This window comes from Neomonachus schauinslandi, chromosome 2 (assembly GCF_002201575.2).
Source record: "Neomonachus schauinslandi chromosome 2, ASM220157v2, whole genome shotgun sequence".
Classification (NCBI taxonomy): Eukaryota; Metazoa; Chordata; class Mammalia; order Carnivora; family Phocidae; genus Neomonachus; species Neomonachus schauinslandi.
Window position 1 is genome coordinate 51,249,728 of NC_058404.1, and position 18,465 is coordinate 51,268,192.

The window sequence follows — 18,465 nt, forward strand, 5'->3', positions numbered from 1 at the left end:
TAAAAAAGTACACATTTTTCATTTTTAAAGTAATATGAATCTATTACAGACACACTTGAAAAATGAAAAAATTCCTGTATTCTCACCACTATAAAACAATCATAGTTATAACTTTGTATATTTCCTTCTCATCTATTTCAGGATGGATATTGTTTTCATAGTTTTAATAAGAACATGCATATACTTGTGTTTTTTCCTTTTAAATTTAGCCTTAATTATGATATAATCATATACATATTTCCATGTTGCATTGTTACCACAACAGTATTTTTTTTACTATATGAATTTTTGTCATATGGCTCTATCCTATTTTTTAACTGTTAATCTATTTTTGGTCAATGTATTTCCCCTCACACTTGAGCAAATATATTTTTGTATAATGTATATCATTATGCACATTGCATCTTGGTTATTACTGTTCTGAATTTTAGAATATTAACAAGTGTCAAGAATTTCAGTAAACTTCCATCTAATTTTTTTTTCAGTTCTGTCATCCAGTCTAACAAATCCAGTGATTGTAGAAGTAGGAGGCATATATTAATTTGCCAACTGTTGTTCTTCCCAAGATCTTAATTATATATGACTTAATAAAGCTGTATAAAACTTGAGCAAGGCAGTGATCTTACTTACATCTAGAAGTTGGTCACAGAATAGCAATTGTGGACAGTTTAGAAACTCATGGTAGAAAGCGAGGGCTCTTTATTTGGAGCCCAGGAAGATGTAATGCTACATTTTCGAAGTGTGTAAGTATGTGCATTCTTGGGAGCTAGGTCTTGGTTTTCACCATATGTTCCAAAAGAATCCAGTAACTACTGATACAAGCACAATGTTTGCTAGTTGGATGGAATGCTATTTTTGTGAGTTCCTTTGGGTATTTGTTGCTGTCTCTTTCTCTGCCTTCCCTCTTCTCTGTTTCCTCAGTCATTATATTTAGTAACAGAACTCACCCTTTGGTGAGCAGTGATTTATCACATGAAAGTTTATAATGACTTAAACATTTTTGAAGAACACATTATGTGAAATTGTTAATTGAAAACTGCATCAATCGGGGCGCCTGGGTGGCTCAGTCGTTAAGCGTCTCCCTTCGGCTCAGGTCATGATCCCAGGGTCCTAGGATCGAGCCCTGCATCGGGCTCCCTGCTCTGCAGGAAGCCTGCTTCTCCCTCTCCCACTCCCCCTGCTTGTGTTCCCTCTCTCGCTGTGTCTCTCTCTGTCAAATAAAATCTTTAAAAAAAAAAAAATCTGAGGAAATCTTAGTCAAGGTTTTCCAGAGAAACAGACCAATAGGATATATAGAGAGAAATGCATCAATCTGTGTTGATTTTGGGATGTTTTCCCATTTAAGTCAGTAAGTTAGTGTTACCTTTCTTTGTTGGAATTTTTTTCAAAAGCATGACCAGGATGCTGATCATTAAATAAATTTATGCTTTTAATACAAGTTATTATGTTTTGTTTTGTTTTTAAAGATTTTATTTATTTATTTGACAGAGAAACACAGCGAGAGAGGGAACACAAGCAGGGGGAGTAGGAGAGGGAGAAGCAGGCTTCCCGCTGAGCAGAAAGCCCGATGTGGGGCTCGATCCCAGGATCCTGGGACCATGACTTGAGCTGAAGGCAGATGCTTAACCACTGAGCCACTTAGGTGTCCCACAAGTTATTATGTTTTAACAAGTCCATAATGAATTGTGTGTTGAAATCATTCATCAAATGCAATTATCTTTTTACTATGTTATTTGGAAAGGTATACTTTACTAACTTCATTAAAATGTGAGGCTAACTTTTTGCACAACTAAAGCAAAGATACAGTCTATGCAAAGAACCTTAAATAAAATTATTTTAGATGTTAAAAATTCTTCTAAATTAATTTGATTCTTTTCCTCTTGATTTCTAACATGTTTCTTTTTAATTTGAGTATAGTTGACACACAATGTTACATTAGTCTTAGGTGTACATCATAGTGGTTCAACAAGTTTACCCATTATGCTATGTTCACCGTAAGTGTAGCTACCATCTGTTCAGATACAATGCTATTACAGTATCATTGCCTATATTCCTTATGCTGTGCCTTTTATTCCTGTGACTTACTCATTCCATAACTGGAAGCCTGTATGTCCTACTCCCTCTCACCTATTTTGCCCATCCTCCAACGACTTCTCCCTGGCAACCATCAGTTCTCTGAATTTATAGGTCTGATTCTGCTTTTTGTTGTTTGTTCATTTCTTGTTGTTGTTATTAGTTTTTTGATTCAACTTATGAGTGAAATCATATGGTGTTAGTCTTTCTGAGTCTGACTTATTTCACTTAGCTTAATACTCCCTAGGTACATTCATTTTGTCTCACGTGGCATGATCTCATCCTTTTTTGTGGTTGCATGATATTCCAGTGTGTGTGTGCATGTGCGTGTGTGTGTGTGTGTGTGTGTGTGTACCACATCTTCCTTATCCATCATCTATTGATGGACACTTAGGTTGCCTCCATAAAACTGTCCTTCTTTAAAGGATAAACCTTAGTTATTTTTGATTACTAAATGACATGAATAACTTCTCTTTTCTATTAAAACAGGGCTTCTAATATGCAATGATTGCTTTTGACAAAGGATTAATCAGTGTCTTATGTTTTTCTTAGGAATGGGCTGTTTCTGGGGAGCTGAGAGGAAATTCTGGACCATGAAAGGAGTATATTCAACTCAAGTTGGTTATGCAGGAGGCTACACTCCCAATCCTACTTATAAAGAAGTCTGTTCAGGTAGGAAGAATTTGCTCCAACTTCGATTATAAGGAGCAACAAAGGGCTTGTCTCTGCTGGCAGGTGACAGGATCTTTAAAATGCAAATATAATTTTTTGTGTTGTCTTAGTCTTTTCTTTCCCATTTCTATAAGTATACTTGTTGATCTCTCACTTTATGTTTTTATTTTATTTTTTTAAAGATTTATTTATTTCAGAGAGAGTGCGCACATGTGCAAGCCGCGGGAGGGGCAGAGGGAGAGGGAGAGAATCTCAAGCAGACTCCTGGCTGAGGTGCACATCTTAACACGGGGCTTGATCCCATGAACCTGAGATCGTGGTCTGAGCCAAAACCAAGAGTCAGACACTCAGTCGACTGAGCCACCCAGGCTCCCCCTCTCACTTTATATTTTTAGAAGATAATAGATTTCCTATGGAATGTATTATTTAGCTTTTGTTGCAGAATAATCACTGCAAAATTTAATTCTAAAGTAATCACTCATTAGTTTATGATTACGTGGGTCAGCAATTTGGACTGCTCTCATCTTGGTGGTTCTTCTCCTGGTCTCGTCTGGGCTCACTCATGTGACTCTAGTCAACTGGTAGGCTGCCTGGGGATTAGTTGGTCTAGGATGGCTTCACTCATAGGTCTGCATTTGGTGCTGGCTGTCCCTTTTTGTTGGCTGGGGTTGGGGGAATGATGTGCCATGTCTTCAGCACACCAGCCTGGGCAAATTCACATGGTGGTGGGTGCAGAGATCCCAGGAGCAGCAAGAGAGGATAAGCCCCATTGTGCTAGCACTTTTCAAGTTTCTGTTTATATCACATTTACTAGTGTCCCACTGGCCAAAACAAGTCACGTGCTAGCCCAGAGTCAATGCAGGAGGGATCCCCCAAAGGCAGGTATACAGAAGGATGTAAAGACTGCAGTGGTCTACTATATGGGAAAAACGTCACACACTGTAATTGTTTCTCTGTGGGTAAGACATTCAAGTCTAGTCTATAATGAAGGGATTGGCAAACTGTGGCTTGCAGGCTAAATCCTACCCACTGCCAGGTTATGTAAATAAAGTCTTCTAGAAACCCAGCCATACCCATTTATTTATATATTATCTGTGAATGCTTTCATGGCACAATGGCACAGTTGAGTGGATATGACAGTGATGGTATGGCCTGCAAAACTTAAAACATTTATGAGTTAGCCCTTTACAGAAAAATATTTGGCTACCAGGATAGGAAGATGCCCCCATGGCAAATTCTAGCTCAGATACCAGACAACCATTCTGGATCTGTTCTTTGTTCTGGCTTCAAAGATTTCCTTTACTTCTCTGCCAGCTCACATAGTACTTAAAACACAGTGTTTTCTCTTTTAAATACTTTTTTTCCATTTTTCAAATAAGAATGGTATATATTGAAAGTGTATGACATGATGTTTTGATAATACAGAGTGAAATGATTACTAATAGTCAAGCTAATTAACATACCCATCTCCTCAAATACTTTTTTTTTTTTTTTTGTGGCAAGAGTGCCTGTGATCTATTCTCTTAGCAGATTTCAAGTGAACAATACAGTATTATTAACTACCATCACCGTGCTGTACATTAGCTCTCTAGAACTAATTCATCCTCCATAACAGAAAGTTTGTATCTTTTGACCAACATTTCCCTGCTTCCTTCTACTCCTGCCCTTGGTAACCACCATTCTACTCCCTGTTCTATGAGTGTGATTTTTTTAGATTCCACATACAAGTGAGAACATGCAGTATACATTTTTTTCTGTGTCTGGATTAATTTCACCTAGCATAATTTCTTCCAGCCTCATCCATATTGTTGCAAGTGCAGAATTGTCTTCATGTGTAAGGCTGAATAAGATTGTGTTATCTATATACCATGATACCTTTATCCATTCTTCTGCTGATGGACACTTTAGTTGTTTCCAAGCCATCGCTATTATGGTAATGCTGAGGTGAACATGGGAGCATAGTTTTCTCTTTGAGTTACTGATTTCATTTCATTAGGATATATATCCAGAAGCGAGATTGCTGGATCATAGAATAGTTTTATTTTTAATGTTTTGAGGAACATCCATACTGTAAAACACATTTAAAAAATATTTTATTCAACATCTTGAGTTCTTTTCTTTAGATTTATTTGTTTATTTTAGAGAGCGAGGGAGCATGAGTAGGGGGAGGGGCAGAGGGAGAGGGAGAGAGGATCTCAAGCAGACTCCCTGCTAAGCACGGAGCCCAATGCAGAGCTCGATCTCAGGACCCTGAGATCATGACCTGAGCCAAAATCAAGAGTTGGATGTTTAACTGACTGAGCCACCCTGGCACCCCTCTTAAGAGTTCTTAATAGGGAGGGTTTATTATCTAGATATGTAGTCCACCATAATGACAAAAATGGGATTTTAAAAATACATAAATAGTTTTATCTTTTAAAAACAAAAGGTTGAATTGGTGTTACTTGTGGAAGGCCCTCTCAGCTCCCTGAGGGCACCGTGAATGCAGTTGGGGGAGGAGTTGGAGTATGGGAGTTTGTTCAATAATGAGGATGATGGTTTGTTTGCTACAATATGAATTCTGATTTTGAAATGAAATTTGAGCCATGCAATATTGAAACTATCATAAAAACATACATATTCTTGTTTTCCTTGCCTTTACAGAAGAACTGAAATATACTCTTTGGTGTTGAGAATGTGGAATATTGAACAAATACTTTAATGGTTAATCCAAGTTTTTTCTTTGCATCTGTTTTGAAATTAAACAAATGCTTATGCAGAGCTATAAATAGATTCAGATGAACCCTGGAGATTGCCCAGGTGTATCCTCTTAAGTCTCAGGAATGGAAATGAATAGATTCCTTCCCGTAATTGCAGACCTGACTTAATAGTCCAAGAGAAAAGGTTGCTAAGAAAACCTCCAAATATCTGCTGCTTGTACTGTTATTCTCCACCAGCAAAATGTTAATAATCAATTAGACTACTTGGTTGCTTGTTTGCTCAGACTTGTTCTTATTCACCTCTTTATGTTAATAAGAACAGTATGCTAATTTCCCTTTGTTGAACTCCTACTATGTGTCAGACACTGTAAGAAGCACTTTTTGCTTCTTTGCTTTTTTTCCATCTAATCTTCCAAAGAATTCTGTGAAATGTCTCAGTTTCTGTCCTTTACAGAGGGCATGTGAAGGCTTAGAGAGGAAGAGGAACTTCCCCAAGGTCACATATGTAAGGAATTCCAACCTCATTGACTCTCAGCATCAAGTTTATGCCACTGACCATGGCGTCTCTCACATCCCAGTGATTCTGCATTCGTCCATTCATACTTCCTTCCATTGAGTCCCACATTCTCTTTCATGTCCATCCCTCCACTATAGTTTTAAAAAATTGGCATGCTTTTTAATGATTGCAAGTAAAGAAAATACCAAGCAATTTTTTTTGTCTTTCTGATGTTTCAAAGGGCAGAGAACAAAACTCTTTTAAGATACAGTTCATGCAGGGGCGCCTGGGTGGCTCAGTCGTTAAGCGTCTGCCTTCGGCTCAGGTCATGACCCCAGGGTCCTGGGATCGAGCCCCGCATCGGGCTCCCTGCTCCGCGGGAAGCCTGCTTCTCCCTCTCCCACTCCCCCTGCTGTGTTCCCTCTCTCGCTGTGTCTCTCTCTGTCAAAAAAAAAAAAAAAAAAAAAAAGATACAGTTCATGCAAACAGCTGGTATCTTAGAGTCTTGTACGGAAACCACGGAGGTTGGTAAAGAACTCTGTATTTGATGTGAACACTACCTGCTAAGTTAGTGGTGGCATTGGGAAGCGTGGTTGTCATGGAAACTTGTTCCTGATTGGGAAATGATGGTTATGGGGTCTTACCCAGACACAGAAGGAGAGATGATTTCTTTCCCCAGGCTTTCTTTTTTGTTCTGATCATGAAAGGAAAAAACAAAAAGACAGAGAGAAACTGTGATAGAAAGGACCCTCTGGCACAGAAGTGATAGAGCCTTCAGATCCCTGGGAATAGCAGGGAAGGAGAACAAACAAGGTCCCCAGCTAGAGTAATTAGGGTAACCAGCTAATTAAAGATTTTTGACCAAGGAGAGGATGGGGGAGACAGAAAGCAGGTTATACTGGGAGGGCTTCCCTGCTGAAGCCTTGGGTGCTCAAAGCTGTATTGAACAAGTCAGCCCTGGAGGGGTCTGACTTAAAGGGAAGAAAAACCAAGGCTCCACTAAGATGCATAATAATTGCTGAGGTTTCATAGGAGAGAAATACTAGTCTGTGCTCCAGTATTGGATTAATTTCAAAAATTGCTTATTCTTGTGTTTGTAGTTAAGTTTGGTCACAACATAGTCTTTTGTAAAGGTATTTATTCATTCATTCATTCAAGAAACAAAGCCTAGGACCTGGACCTGCCAAATTCCTTCTCATATAGCAAGTACACTTGAGCCTAAGGTACCATTTGGTTTCTTGGGGCAGGTGCCAGAATTCCAGGAATAGCACTCAGAGCGGGGGGCCAGTTTTCGAAATCCAAAGGGCTAGCTCTGCCATTCCCCCCTTCCCCCACCCCCAACCTATCACATGATGACTAATGTCAGAACTACCACAGCATTGTCTTGGCCCACAGATTGGTGATCATGTGGATCACCATGGAAGCCATGGAGCCAGAAACATTGGCTGCCATTTGTCATGCTCACATGCTAGTGGATATGTGCTGCCTCGGGGGGTGAGTGAGCAAGTGAGTGTGTATGTGAGTGTAATAGCAGGTGTGTATCCAGGTAGGATGCATATTAACGTCTGAATGTTATTTCTTTGTGGCTATTGATGCTCCTGTGGTTCTGAGACCCGAGCTGGAGGTACAGTTAGGCACGCAGAAAAGCTGTATGGCTTCTAGTAAGAGCCAGGAGAAGAGGTGATCCCATGATGGTGACACAAGGACAGAGTTGAGTCTGACATGTAAGTAGAACGTCCATTAATGGCTCACTATTAGGTGGGTTACGTGCCAGGTGATCTGCGTGATACTTGAGCCTGACATCTGGAGAAGATACCAGGGGACAGCAGTTCCTCAAGGCAATAAAGTTGCCCTTTGGGAATGACATGTAAAACAAGCCTGTGATGCTCAGAGATAGGCAGTCGCTTAGAAGAGAGTGTGGCAACCAGGTCTGTAGGACCTCAGAGTAACCCGATAGAATGCCCTGCCATATGCAAAAAGGAAAAAAAAAAAGAGGGTCCTTGCCAGGGAGGCTGGTCAGCCAGGCCAGCTTGGGAAAGGGGAAGTCCTGCTGGCACCCTCCGGGTTGCTCTGTAAGGTTTGGCTTCTGGACAGACTCCCAGGGCCTGACACTCCGATGCTTTTAAGTTTTATCAGTAACTCCTCTTATTCTGATCCACATTCTGGAGAAACTTCTCATCTTTTGTCCTCCTGGGGAGATTATTTACAGAAAGAAAATACAATGAGACTAGGGTGGTCAGCCAGACAGTTCTAATTCTCATTTCAAATTCTATTAAATGCCATTCTGAGATGTATATCTCAGTTTATTGTGAGTTTAGTCTACACAGGTCATTCTCTCCATATTGGATTAACCTTCGGTTAAATTAAATGATAAAAATGGAATTTTGGCCTTCAAAGCTGAAAGAAGCCAGACCACAATGATTTGCCAAAGGCTGAGATTGCCTCCTTGCATTTCTCTGGAGAATCCCACCCCTCACATGTGCCCATCATTTCATTTAAACCTATTTTAAAACTGACCTTTCTCCTATAGTAGGCACTTAAACTTCTCTTCCTTGGATTCACCAATTAGCACTGAACGAGAGCCACAGGCTGAGAAACTTGCATCTCCTAGATATTCCAGGCCTGAATTGGGAGCCCTCTGTGAGCTGCCCATCACCAGCTCCTGTACTGGGAATGTAGTCGCAGCTTGGATGTGAGGTGGCGTGGCTCGTGGCCACTGTTTGGCCACTATTTCTTGTCGTGTTTCAGATCTGTCTCTAATGTGCTGAGAAGTAATCTAAGTTTTAGTGGCCACCATTCTAATCCTAAAATGACTTCCAAGGATTTATGCATTCATTTGGTGTTCCTTAAAAGCTCAGTGTATGCCTAGCACTAGAGATCCCTTAGAAACCTGGGATGGTGTAACTGCTAGGAGCCTAGATTTCCTGTAGCCTTTCTTGAATGAATTAAATAGTACCTGTCTTCCAGAATTCTTTCTCCGTAGTGAAATGGAAGCTTGATCTTTCACATTTGTTTTAAAGTATTGCGCTGACCCTGGATTTCTCTTTACACACACATGCATGTGTGTGCATACACACACACACACACACACACACACACCCCACACCAACTCCCCCAAACATTTGTTATGCAAACCAACTGATTAACTGGCATGCTGTTGCTTTACTACATTGATTTTAGAAGTAATTGAGCTATTCAGATTCCTGAATACCCTGATAGAGAATTATTCTTACATTTTATAATAACGACTACACAGATGAAAATATGAAAAGACATTCTGCAATGGGTAAGCATTCTGGGTTAATTTCAGTGCATTAGCCTAATACACAAATAACCCCATTTCTGGTGAGAAAACCCAGGATGTTCATTCACTGGGTAATATCTTTTCGTATTTTGCTTACAGATGTTCAGAACAATTCCGTGTTTATTAGTCTATTCAAAAGCTTTTAGAAATCTGCACAGCCAAGTGGCACCAAAACCAGAAGCATGAAAGGGACTGCATAACTTTTTCTCAGAAGTGAGATTTACACCATCACCACAGAGAATCTGAGGCCCAGATACTTTATTTCACTGGAACACTCTGGGGGATTTTCAGGCAACCCATCCAATGGCCGTTCTGAGCAGGAGCCTGACCTGGGAGGCACAGAGCGTGCGAGTCCTCATGTCACCTTCCAGCAGTGTCGATGTTCAGGCCGTTTTGCTTCCTGGACTCAGTTTCCTCTCTTGTAAAATGGGGGCAGTGCTATTTTATGAAGCCAGTAGAGTTGTGGTGAAGTTCTTACTTGAAAATAAAAGTATTTCAAATTGGAGGCATCATAGAAAATCAAGGACATGCACTTTCTACCACTCTAGCTCTTGGGCATGTTAAAGATGAAAGTGAAGGGTCATGAAGCATCACTAGGCAGGGGCGTGGGGTCAGCCCACAGAATGTGCACATGACGCTTCAAGCGGAAGCCATTTTCTCCTATCCCTCTTCTTTGTTCAGAGTCGGTCAGACCCACCCCCTCCCCAAAGGCACATCCTTATTTCCTTGATGCTGAAGAGCTCTCACAAAGCATTGAATCATTTCCCCACTAATATAAAGCAGCTCAGGATACTTTTTTAGTTTGACTTAATTTCTGAAGTGTTTGGGTGGATGTACGTGTCTATGTATCTTACATAAGATTAATGATCCCATTTTTCTTCGAAGTAGTGATGAGTTCTGTTATTAGCAGATTTTACCAAGCAATGTAAAACTCTTTCTAAATTCCTTGCAGACTACATTAAATCTCTTTTTAGTGCGTAGTAAGTCTTATTGTACTCATTTCAATGTCAGTCAAGGTAAATTACTAAGTTATTGGCATATCCCTGAAAAGGCAAGAATTTCGGTGTTCAGTTCTTGCTATAAGCAATTTGATCACTTTTTGTTCCTTGGATGTTAGACATAAAATTGACCTTGAACTTGTAGCATGCAGGATGAAAATGCTTGTCTCTTTCAAACCTCCTGGCAGAAAGCAAGCCCCGAGGTCAGTGGTCCTATGACTCATAGTTATAATCCCTAGAATCAAATATAGCTCCTCCATCCAACCCATCCACATAGCTGTTCAAGACAGATTAGTTCAGTGAATGGACCCATTGCCTGAAAGGACAAAATATAGGTCATGGGAAAATAACCGTTTTTGTTTATTTTCTAAGCCTTGATCACTAGAAAAGACAAGCATGGCTTCTTATCAAGGGCTAACCCTCTGAAGGGCTGACATCAAGAGACCCGAGGCATAGGTCATGGCTGGGGGGCGGGGCAGTCATGGAATTTCAGACTGGAAGGGACTTAACCCGTTATCTCCTAATCCAGTGGCTTTCAAAGTAGGTGATCATAGAACACTTGGGCTCCAAGAAGGCGTTTCAGGCATTCTACCAATAATGAAGACTGTTCTAACTAAATAACAAAGATTTGAGCTGCTCCAGAGAACTTCTTCATCCTTTTAGCTCTATTATATGTTGCAGTCTTGACTAATATTTTATTATTTTAAATTTTGAAAATGTTTGAAAACCACTGAGACTACTTTCTTTGTCAGATAAGGAAATGGAGGCTTAAAAAAAGTGATTTGGGAGATAGATTTGAGAAGGGTTGAAAATTTTGTCTTCCTAGATCAGTGTGTTGCTGGAATCCTAAAAAGAAGTTGAAATTTGTATACATTATGCTTTTTTAAGTGAGAATAGGGATCAAGGTTTCAGAGTGGAGGTAGCTTTTGAGTTTGAAATGTTGAGATTACAATACATCAATATTTTTGTCCACTACATCCTGGTTATCTTTTTAGTTAGGCTGGAATTTTTTTTTTCCCTAAAAACTGAGGACTGGGATTTTCTAATAGACCATTCTCATGTCTGCTAGATATTTCAAGTGCTGACTGCTACAGCCAGGAGCAGAGTGGAGGGTTTGACAATAGAGCCTTCAGGAGCCTCTCTTGTTAACCAGTGTTTTGGCACCTTGCTTCCCCTAGACCTAGGAATGAGAAAGGAAATCATTAAACAGGAGGATGTTGTGGCCTTACTGTCTTTCAAAGCTTCTGCAAATCTGGTTTCCAACCTGGGCTGCGGACCCTCAGGGCCTGCAGCGTTAGGACACAGAATCTGCAAATTGATTTATCCACTGAGCACGGCCTCACAATCTGAATAATCATCTCGCTCACATCCGCTTCCAGTTTTCAATCTATAAGGCAGCCGACGCTGTGATAAATAGAATATACATTCATCCAATGTTACTGACCTCAGAGCAGCTCTTTGTCATCGCATATGTTCTTCATCCCTGGATTCTAAAATTAGAGTGACGATCCCGGGGCCTCTTAAGCAGCATCTGGACAGAATCACGTGGGTCTCTTATGCTCATACAGTGATGGAATCGCCATGTTAAAGGGTTGTCCCAAGTTCCCAACGTGAAATGAAATACAGACAAGCATATCTGTTTGCTAGAGACATTTTGAGTTTGCCAAAATATTTCAATCCAGCATTAGACATCCCAGAGGATGAGTATTTTCTATAGCTTCACAGGACTGCAAGCTGGCAAACACCAACAGATGAGGCAATTCACGCCCCTTGTCTTCTCATGGTAAAGGAAGCATTTGTGCCTTTCCTTCCTGTTGGGTTTATCAGCCGAAGACCCTAGTTGCGTCCAGTGTCTGTTCTTTGTCATTTAAGGGAAGGGGCAGTGAGTGAATTTGCATGGTTTATGGATTCTCTGAAGACTAGAGCATGTTCAATGTATTCTTCATGTGACCTTGGTATTTTCACGTTCTCTAGCTTATTTGGCTGTTCAATCCATCTCTCTCCTTGAGCAGCTTAAATCACTGCTGGGAACAGGTGTGGTGGTCAAAGGTCAACAGACCGACAGACTTGAAGTAGTTACATGTGTCAGTATTTCAACATATCTGATGGTAAAACTCTGATAGCCTCTTTAAATGGAAAATAAATTAAATGAAAAGGAACAATAATAAAAACATTCTTTATATTCACCCAGCACTAGGAATAGGTTCTTCTTTCATTGTTTCAGGATTATATTCTCAAAGATTTAGGAGGGAGATTAAGAGGAATTTGCTATAGCAAGCAGTTCTCAAAACATAATTACAAAAGCAATTGATGAATATGCCTACACTGATATTTTCAAATCACATATAATGGAACCATAATGTAATATGAGAAATAACCTTATAGGGTGTTGAGCTTCTCTAGGAATTTTATGTGATACTCTGGGTCTTAATTATTTCATAATGACTGACAATTTTTAGAGCCTTCAAGTGAACGTTCTTTTTTTTTAAGTTACATTAAAAATAAATATCTGGGTCAATTACTGCCCCATCTGCCAGTTAAAATGGCAGTAAGAGGGATGCTTAGGAAAACACGGTCGCCCATCCTGTGAGTGACTTGCCCAGTAGGAATGGAGCAGCTTCTGAAGAGGTCACTGCTGTTTGCCTCGCTGGCACCTCCTATTTGCCCGAGGCTTCATCAGCAGGTGACTCAGCTACAGACCACCGAGTCCCTTCAACTGTGAGCTAGGCTTTGTTTCATAAATCCTGGCCTCCTATGCGAGGCATCAAGGGGTCCATCAGGGAGCACTGAGGGATGGAACTGAGCTAAGCGCCCTCAGTCTTTGCAAATGGGAGCTCGGAGGGTTTGTGTGTGGCAGAAGCTTCCTGGGAGGACTGCTCACCCACAATGGGGTGCATTCCTTTTATTCATAGTTATCCCTTCCTCTTCTTTTTGGTTATTCCTTCTTTCCCCTCCCCCTCCCCTTCCCTCTTTTTCTCCTTCTTTCCTCTAGTTAAGAGTACATTGCTTTTCTACTCCAGTACTATTATTATTATAACAGTCCTAAAAAAAAATCACAACTAATGACTTATATGGTGCCCATCTTAGGTTTGGAACAGTTTATAACTTGGGGCGCCTGGGTGGCTCAGTTAGTTGAGCATCCGGCTCTTGATTTCCGCTCAGGTCATGATCTCAGGGTTGTGAGATTGAGTCCCACGTTGGGCTCTGTGCTCAGTGTGAAGTCTGCTTGAGATTCTCTCTCTTCCTTTCCCTCAGCCCCTCCCCCCACTTGCTCTCTATCAAATAAATAAATAAAATCTTAAAAAAAAAGAACAGTTTATAACTTAATACTCTCCACAGGTATTACACTAATCCCTAAGTTTATAAAATCTACAAAACACTTCCCCAGGATGATCTTTGTCACAGGCCTCTGCAATAGAGTGGCATTGTCACTCCCACTCACAATAGTGCAAAGCACTCAGAAACAGTAAGTTGCTCAGTGTGGCACCTGCTAATTAGAGGTACCGACAGTCTCTTCTGATGGCATTTCTTTTGAAAAGAAAACAGGGTTTGTATTTCAGACTGTCTCCTTCTAAGCTTTTTCTTTATCTGTTTCCAGTAAATGCATTTCCACATGCCCTTCTTGAGCATTTTAGGATACTTTGAGAGAAATTAAGCTGTGAAGTTGTTTTAGGAATAAACTAGAATTTTGAAAATGGTTTATAAGAAATGTCTGGGACTATTGAGATGAACTTGATCTATAGAAACATGGATTTCTTTTTCTTTTTTTTATTGTAATATAATTAACAAAGTTATATTTCAGGTTTACAACACAGGGATTTGACAATTCTATACCCTACTTGGTGCTCACCATGATAAGTATATTCACTATACAATGTAATTAGAATAGTATTAGTTATAGTCCCTATGCTGTACTTTTCATCTTCTTGATTTGTCTATTTTATAACTGGAAGTCTGTACATCTTAATCCCCTTTATTTATTTTGCCCATCCCCTTATCCACCTCTCCTCTGGGCAAACTAACACTGGTTTGTTCTCTGTATCTAAGAGTCTTTTTTTTTAAATTTTCTTTTTCTTTTAGTTGGATGGATCTTAGAGGTCATCTGTTCCAGTGATTTTTGAAACTTCTGTTAAGCATTAGAATAGTTTCTTCAGATAAAAATTTTGCACAGATGTATAATATTGAAACAGTGTCCAGGATACTCTGATTAGAAGAGGGGTCTTCCCCTAACCCCGTCCTCATTCTTTAGGCCTAAGGAGGTGCATCCCTGCAATGAATCTAAGAAGTGGTTGAGGATCAGGGAGAACTTCACTCTGGGCTGAAACACACGGAGGAGGAGAAGACCTCCCCCACCTCATTAAACCCTCGTGCTTGCTTTAAGCCTGCACACTGGAAGTTATGGAAATCCCCAGGATTTCAGGGACACCATCCAGAGGAAAGTTCTGGAAGGCCGGAGAAGAGGGCCTTTCCTTCTCAGAGCTATACCCAGGCACCTGGCTGTACCTAGTTCCCAAAGCATAGGCGTTTCTGTGTGAGTTCCCGGTCTCACAGCAGAAGGGCCCAGAGCATCCAGTTTGTTCCACTCACTGTGCTCCTTTCGTTTTCAGTTTCAGTTCTGGCTCCTTGAGCATATTTATTTGAAAGTGCTTCCTCCCCTTTGTTCCGGAGGTAAGGAACTGTAGCTACTGTAACACCCATGCCCCTGTCAGCAGAACTGCTTTGCTCCTGAAAGGTGGGTTGACAAAAAGTCATAGGTGCCTGAACTTATGTATCTTTGTGCACAAGAAAAAAAAATCTGTCACCTTGTTTAAGGCTTGTTAGGTTGTGTTTGATAGTTTGAAAATGCTCCAGGGAAAACCATCTGTCTATTTCTGAGAGTCAGGTTGTAAAAAGGCTAAGCCACATACTGGGGGTGGGGGGGTGGGGTGGGTATCAGGAAGAAACCATCTTTTTTGGATCTTCAGTAACATTTTTAAATTAATACATTTTGTTTTTTAGAGCAGTTTTAGCTTCACGGCAAAAGTAAGAGTAAGGTACAGAGATTTCCCAGTTATCCCCTCCTCCCCACCCCTCCCCACCCCCACAGAGCCTCCCTGACTATCAAGGCCCACTCCAGAGTGGTACATTTGTTACAACTGATGAACCTACTTTGACACATCATTATCACCCAAAGCCCACAGTTTACATTAGAGTTCACTCTTGGTATTTACATTCTGTGGGTTTGGGCAAATGTGTAATGACATGAATCCATCATTATAGTATCATAGAGAGCAGTTGCACTGTCCTAAAACTCCTCTGTGCTCGTCCTGTTCATCCCTTCCATTCTCCCCACCCCTTGGCAACCACTGATCTTTTCAATGTCTCCATAGGTTTTGTCTTTTCCAGAATGCCATATAATTGGAATAACACAGTATATGTATGGCCTTTCCAGATCGGCTTCTTTCACTTAACAATATACATTTGAGTTTTTTCCCTTGTCTTTTCATGGCTTGATAGCTCATTTCTTTTTAGTGCTGAGTAATATTCCACATTTATATAGCCATTCAGCTACTCAAGGACATCTTGGTTGCTTCCAAGTTTTGACAATGATGCATAAAACTGCTATAAACTTAGGACACTGGTTTTTAACCACAGGGCAGAGATTAACTTTGGGGTGAGGGCATCCTGGGGGGCTGGACTGAAGGGGGAAAGGGCACTCTGCCAGAGAGGATTCCTGTTAGGTAATGTCAAGTACTTGGGAGCTTTTCCACCAGAAGCACTTTAAGTTAATTCTCTACTTGATTTTTTTGGTGTGTGTGTGTGTGTGTGTGTGTGTGTGTGTGTGTGTACCACATAGGTAACAAGAATTTGGACAGCATGCCTGTGTGCAGTGGTTATAAGATCTTAAGGGAATTAGCTTTCTTCTCTCCTTAGAGCACCAGCGTTCAGATGGTGATACAGTGATTTTTTCATAGTCCCTTTTGATGGGCCAGGTGTCTTTCTCTTTTCAGCCTTATGTTGAGGATGTTGCTCCTTGAAATTCCACCTCCGTGGCAGTGGTTCCTGTTAGAGTCTTCATTTGGGAGGTTCCCTAGACTTCATCTCCTACCCTCCTTCCCCCTCCCCAGGTGGCTACCGCAGTAGGTTCAGAAGACACTCCCAGTGCTTGGGAGCTTGAGTCCCTTCTGGGGTTCTTATTTTCACCTTGTTCTTAGCTTCTGCATGTTTCTTTCTTTCATACTAGCTTTGTGAAGAATTTTTAATATTTTATTATTGAATTTAACTTTTTTTTTTCATATGTATTTCAAATATTGATTATACCCAAAGTTTTAGTTTTATCAAGTAGGGAGATTGCATAAGATGTTGATGTGCTGTATTCTTAGCCAGCGCATGCTGAGGAATGGTTAGTGCTCAGAGACAAATGAGGGGTTGTAGGAGGTGGGGACACCATTGCCTGTCGGCATGACTAGGCACCTGTCTGAACAGATGGAAGGAGTGACCTGGAAGGGTCCTTGGACAGTCTGGAAGTAAGAGGAAGATGACGGGCCTTTTCTAGCTCCAAGCAAAAACAGTGTCCTTAAATATGGAATAGCCTTACACTAGTAGAACTTGATCTTAGAGACCTTGGGTCTCAATGCATCAGGCACCTTAGGTTTTCCATCAGCCCATGTGTTCTGTGTGTGTCTAAAAGCCTTTTTCTTATATTTGAAATCACTGCACCCCTATGACCTTCCATTTGAGTATAGTCAAAGGAACCTGTAAAAATTGTCAGAACAAGGCTCATAATCATTCAGATGGTAAAGTACATACTTAATGGTGAAAGGTACTTAAGGACTCGTGTCATTCTCCGGTCCATAGCAGTCTGCTTCTCTCTCCTTCCTCCTTTCATGGGATTCATAAGTCACTTTTCCTTTTCTTTCCCCTCCTATATGGATCGAGTCTCCCCTAGCTTTTGAAAAGCATTCTTCTGGGCATTTGAGAAAGTTAAGAAAAGCATATGTTGGATATTCTACTCTAGGAATATATACTGTAGTAGAGAATATAGGACTAAAAGAAAGTGATCTGGGTAGGCTGAGGAGAGAATCAAGATGTGGTGTTTTCCATTTTTCTGGATCTTATCTTCCATACCCCTGACTTTGCCTTTGCAGATTGTGACTGCTGCTTGCTCTCCTGGGCTTTTCCCCTTAGATTTGTAGCTTTGCTCTGCTCCCTGGTGTTCTTGACCTTGTTCCTTTAGGCTCTGCCTGCCTCACCAGCACCCAGAGGCCCTCGTGGATGGGCGGCTCTGCCCGCCTCACCCTCACCTCCAGAGGCCCTCATGGATGGACAGCTGTGTTGCTAGTGGTCCTATTTTGATGGTTGCCCTCGGAAAACCTCAACACAGAAACTCCAGAAAAGGGGCCTGGACCTGTTTCCCTGAGATTCTATCTGCTACAGTAGTTTCAGAAAGAGAGAATACAATCTGGTTATTTAGGTCTGTTTCCAAATGTGGATTGGAAAGAAACACTGCCAAGACAAAATGGACAAGACAACTATATGATCTGGCAGAACAAATGGCAAAGAAATGGAAGAAATCAAAGACTGTGTGTAGGTGAGCCACTGATAAATGAGCCTCACCCTGTAATTTAGACCAGTTGCAGCAGAATAAAAGCCCCACTTGCAGATGAGGAATCACACATGACAAGCAAGCAAAAGCTATTTAACACCACTCGTGCCTGGCCAGTTGTGTGAGGTGCAGAATACTGGTTAGTGATGAACGTGGAGTGAAAAAGCCACAGGTAGCCCAAGATATCAATGGAACAGAGAGGGAGAAAAGTTTCCACAGTTGTGTGTGTGTGTGTATGTGTGTGTGTGTGTGTGAGAGAGAGAGAGGGCGTGAATGTGTGTGTGTGTGAGAGAGAGAATGAGGGAGAGGGTATGAATGTGTGTGTGTGAGAGAATGAGGGAGAGGGTGTGAATGTGTGTGTGTGTGGGAGAGAGAGAGAGGGAGAAGGTGTGAATGTGTGTGTGTTTGAGAGAGAGGGAGATGGTATGAATATGTGTGTGTGTGAGAGAGAGAGAGAGAATGAGGGAGAGGGTGTGAATGTTGTGTGTATGTGAGAGAGAGGGAGAAGGTGTGAATGTGTATGTGTGTGTGAGAGAGAGAGATGGTATGAATGTGTGTGTGGAGAGAGAGAATGAGAGAGAGGATATGAATGTGTGTTTGTGTGAGAGAGAGAGAGAAGTTATGAATGTGTGTGTGTG

At 41.0% G+C, this 18,465-nt stretch overlaps 1 protein-coding gene across 2 annotated transcripts in view; it reads left to right on the forward strand.

Annotated features, from left to right (window-relative positions):
• The window catches only part of MSRA (methionine sulfoxide reductase A), a 443,442-nt gene that overhangs the window by 215,436 nt on the left and 209,541 nt on the right, over nt 1–18,465 (forward strand). Inside the window, exon 3 of one of the 2 annotated variants that reach the window (XM_021698928.1) lies at nt 2,626–2,745. The exons of the other annotated variant lie outside the window; for it this stretch is intronic. Coding sequence (XP_021554603.1) covers nt 2,626–2,745 — 120 coding nt within the window. The remainder of the gene's footprint in view (nt 1–2,625; nt 2,746–18,465) is intronic. 2 annotated transcript variants of the gene reach the window in all.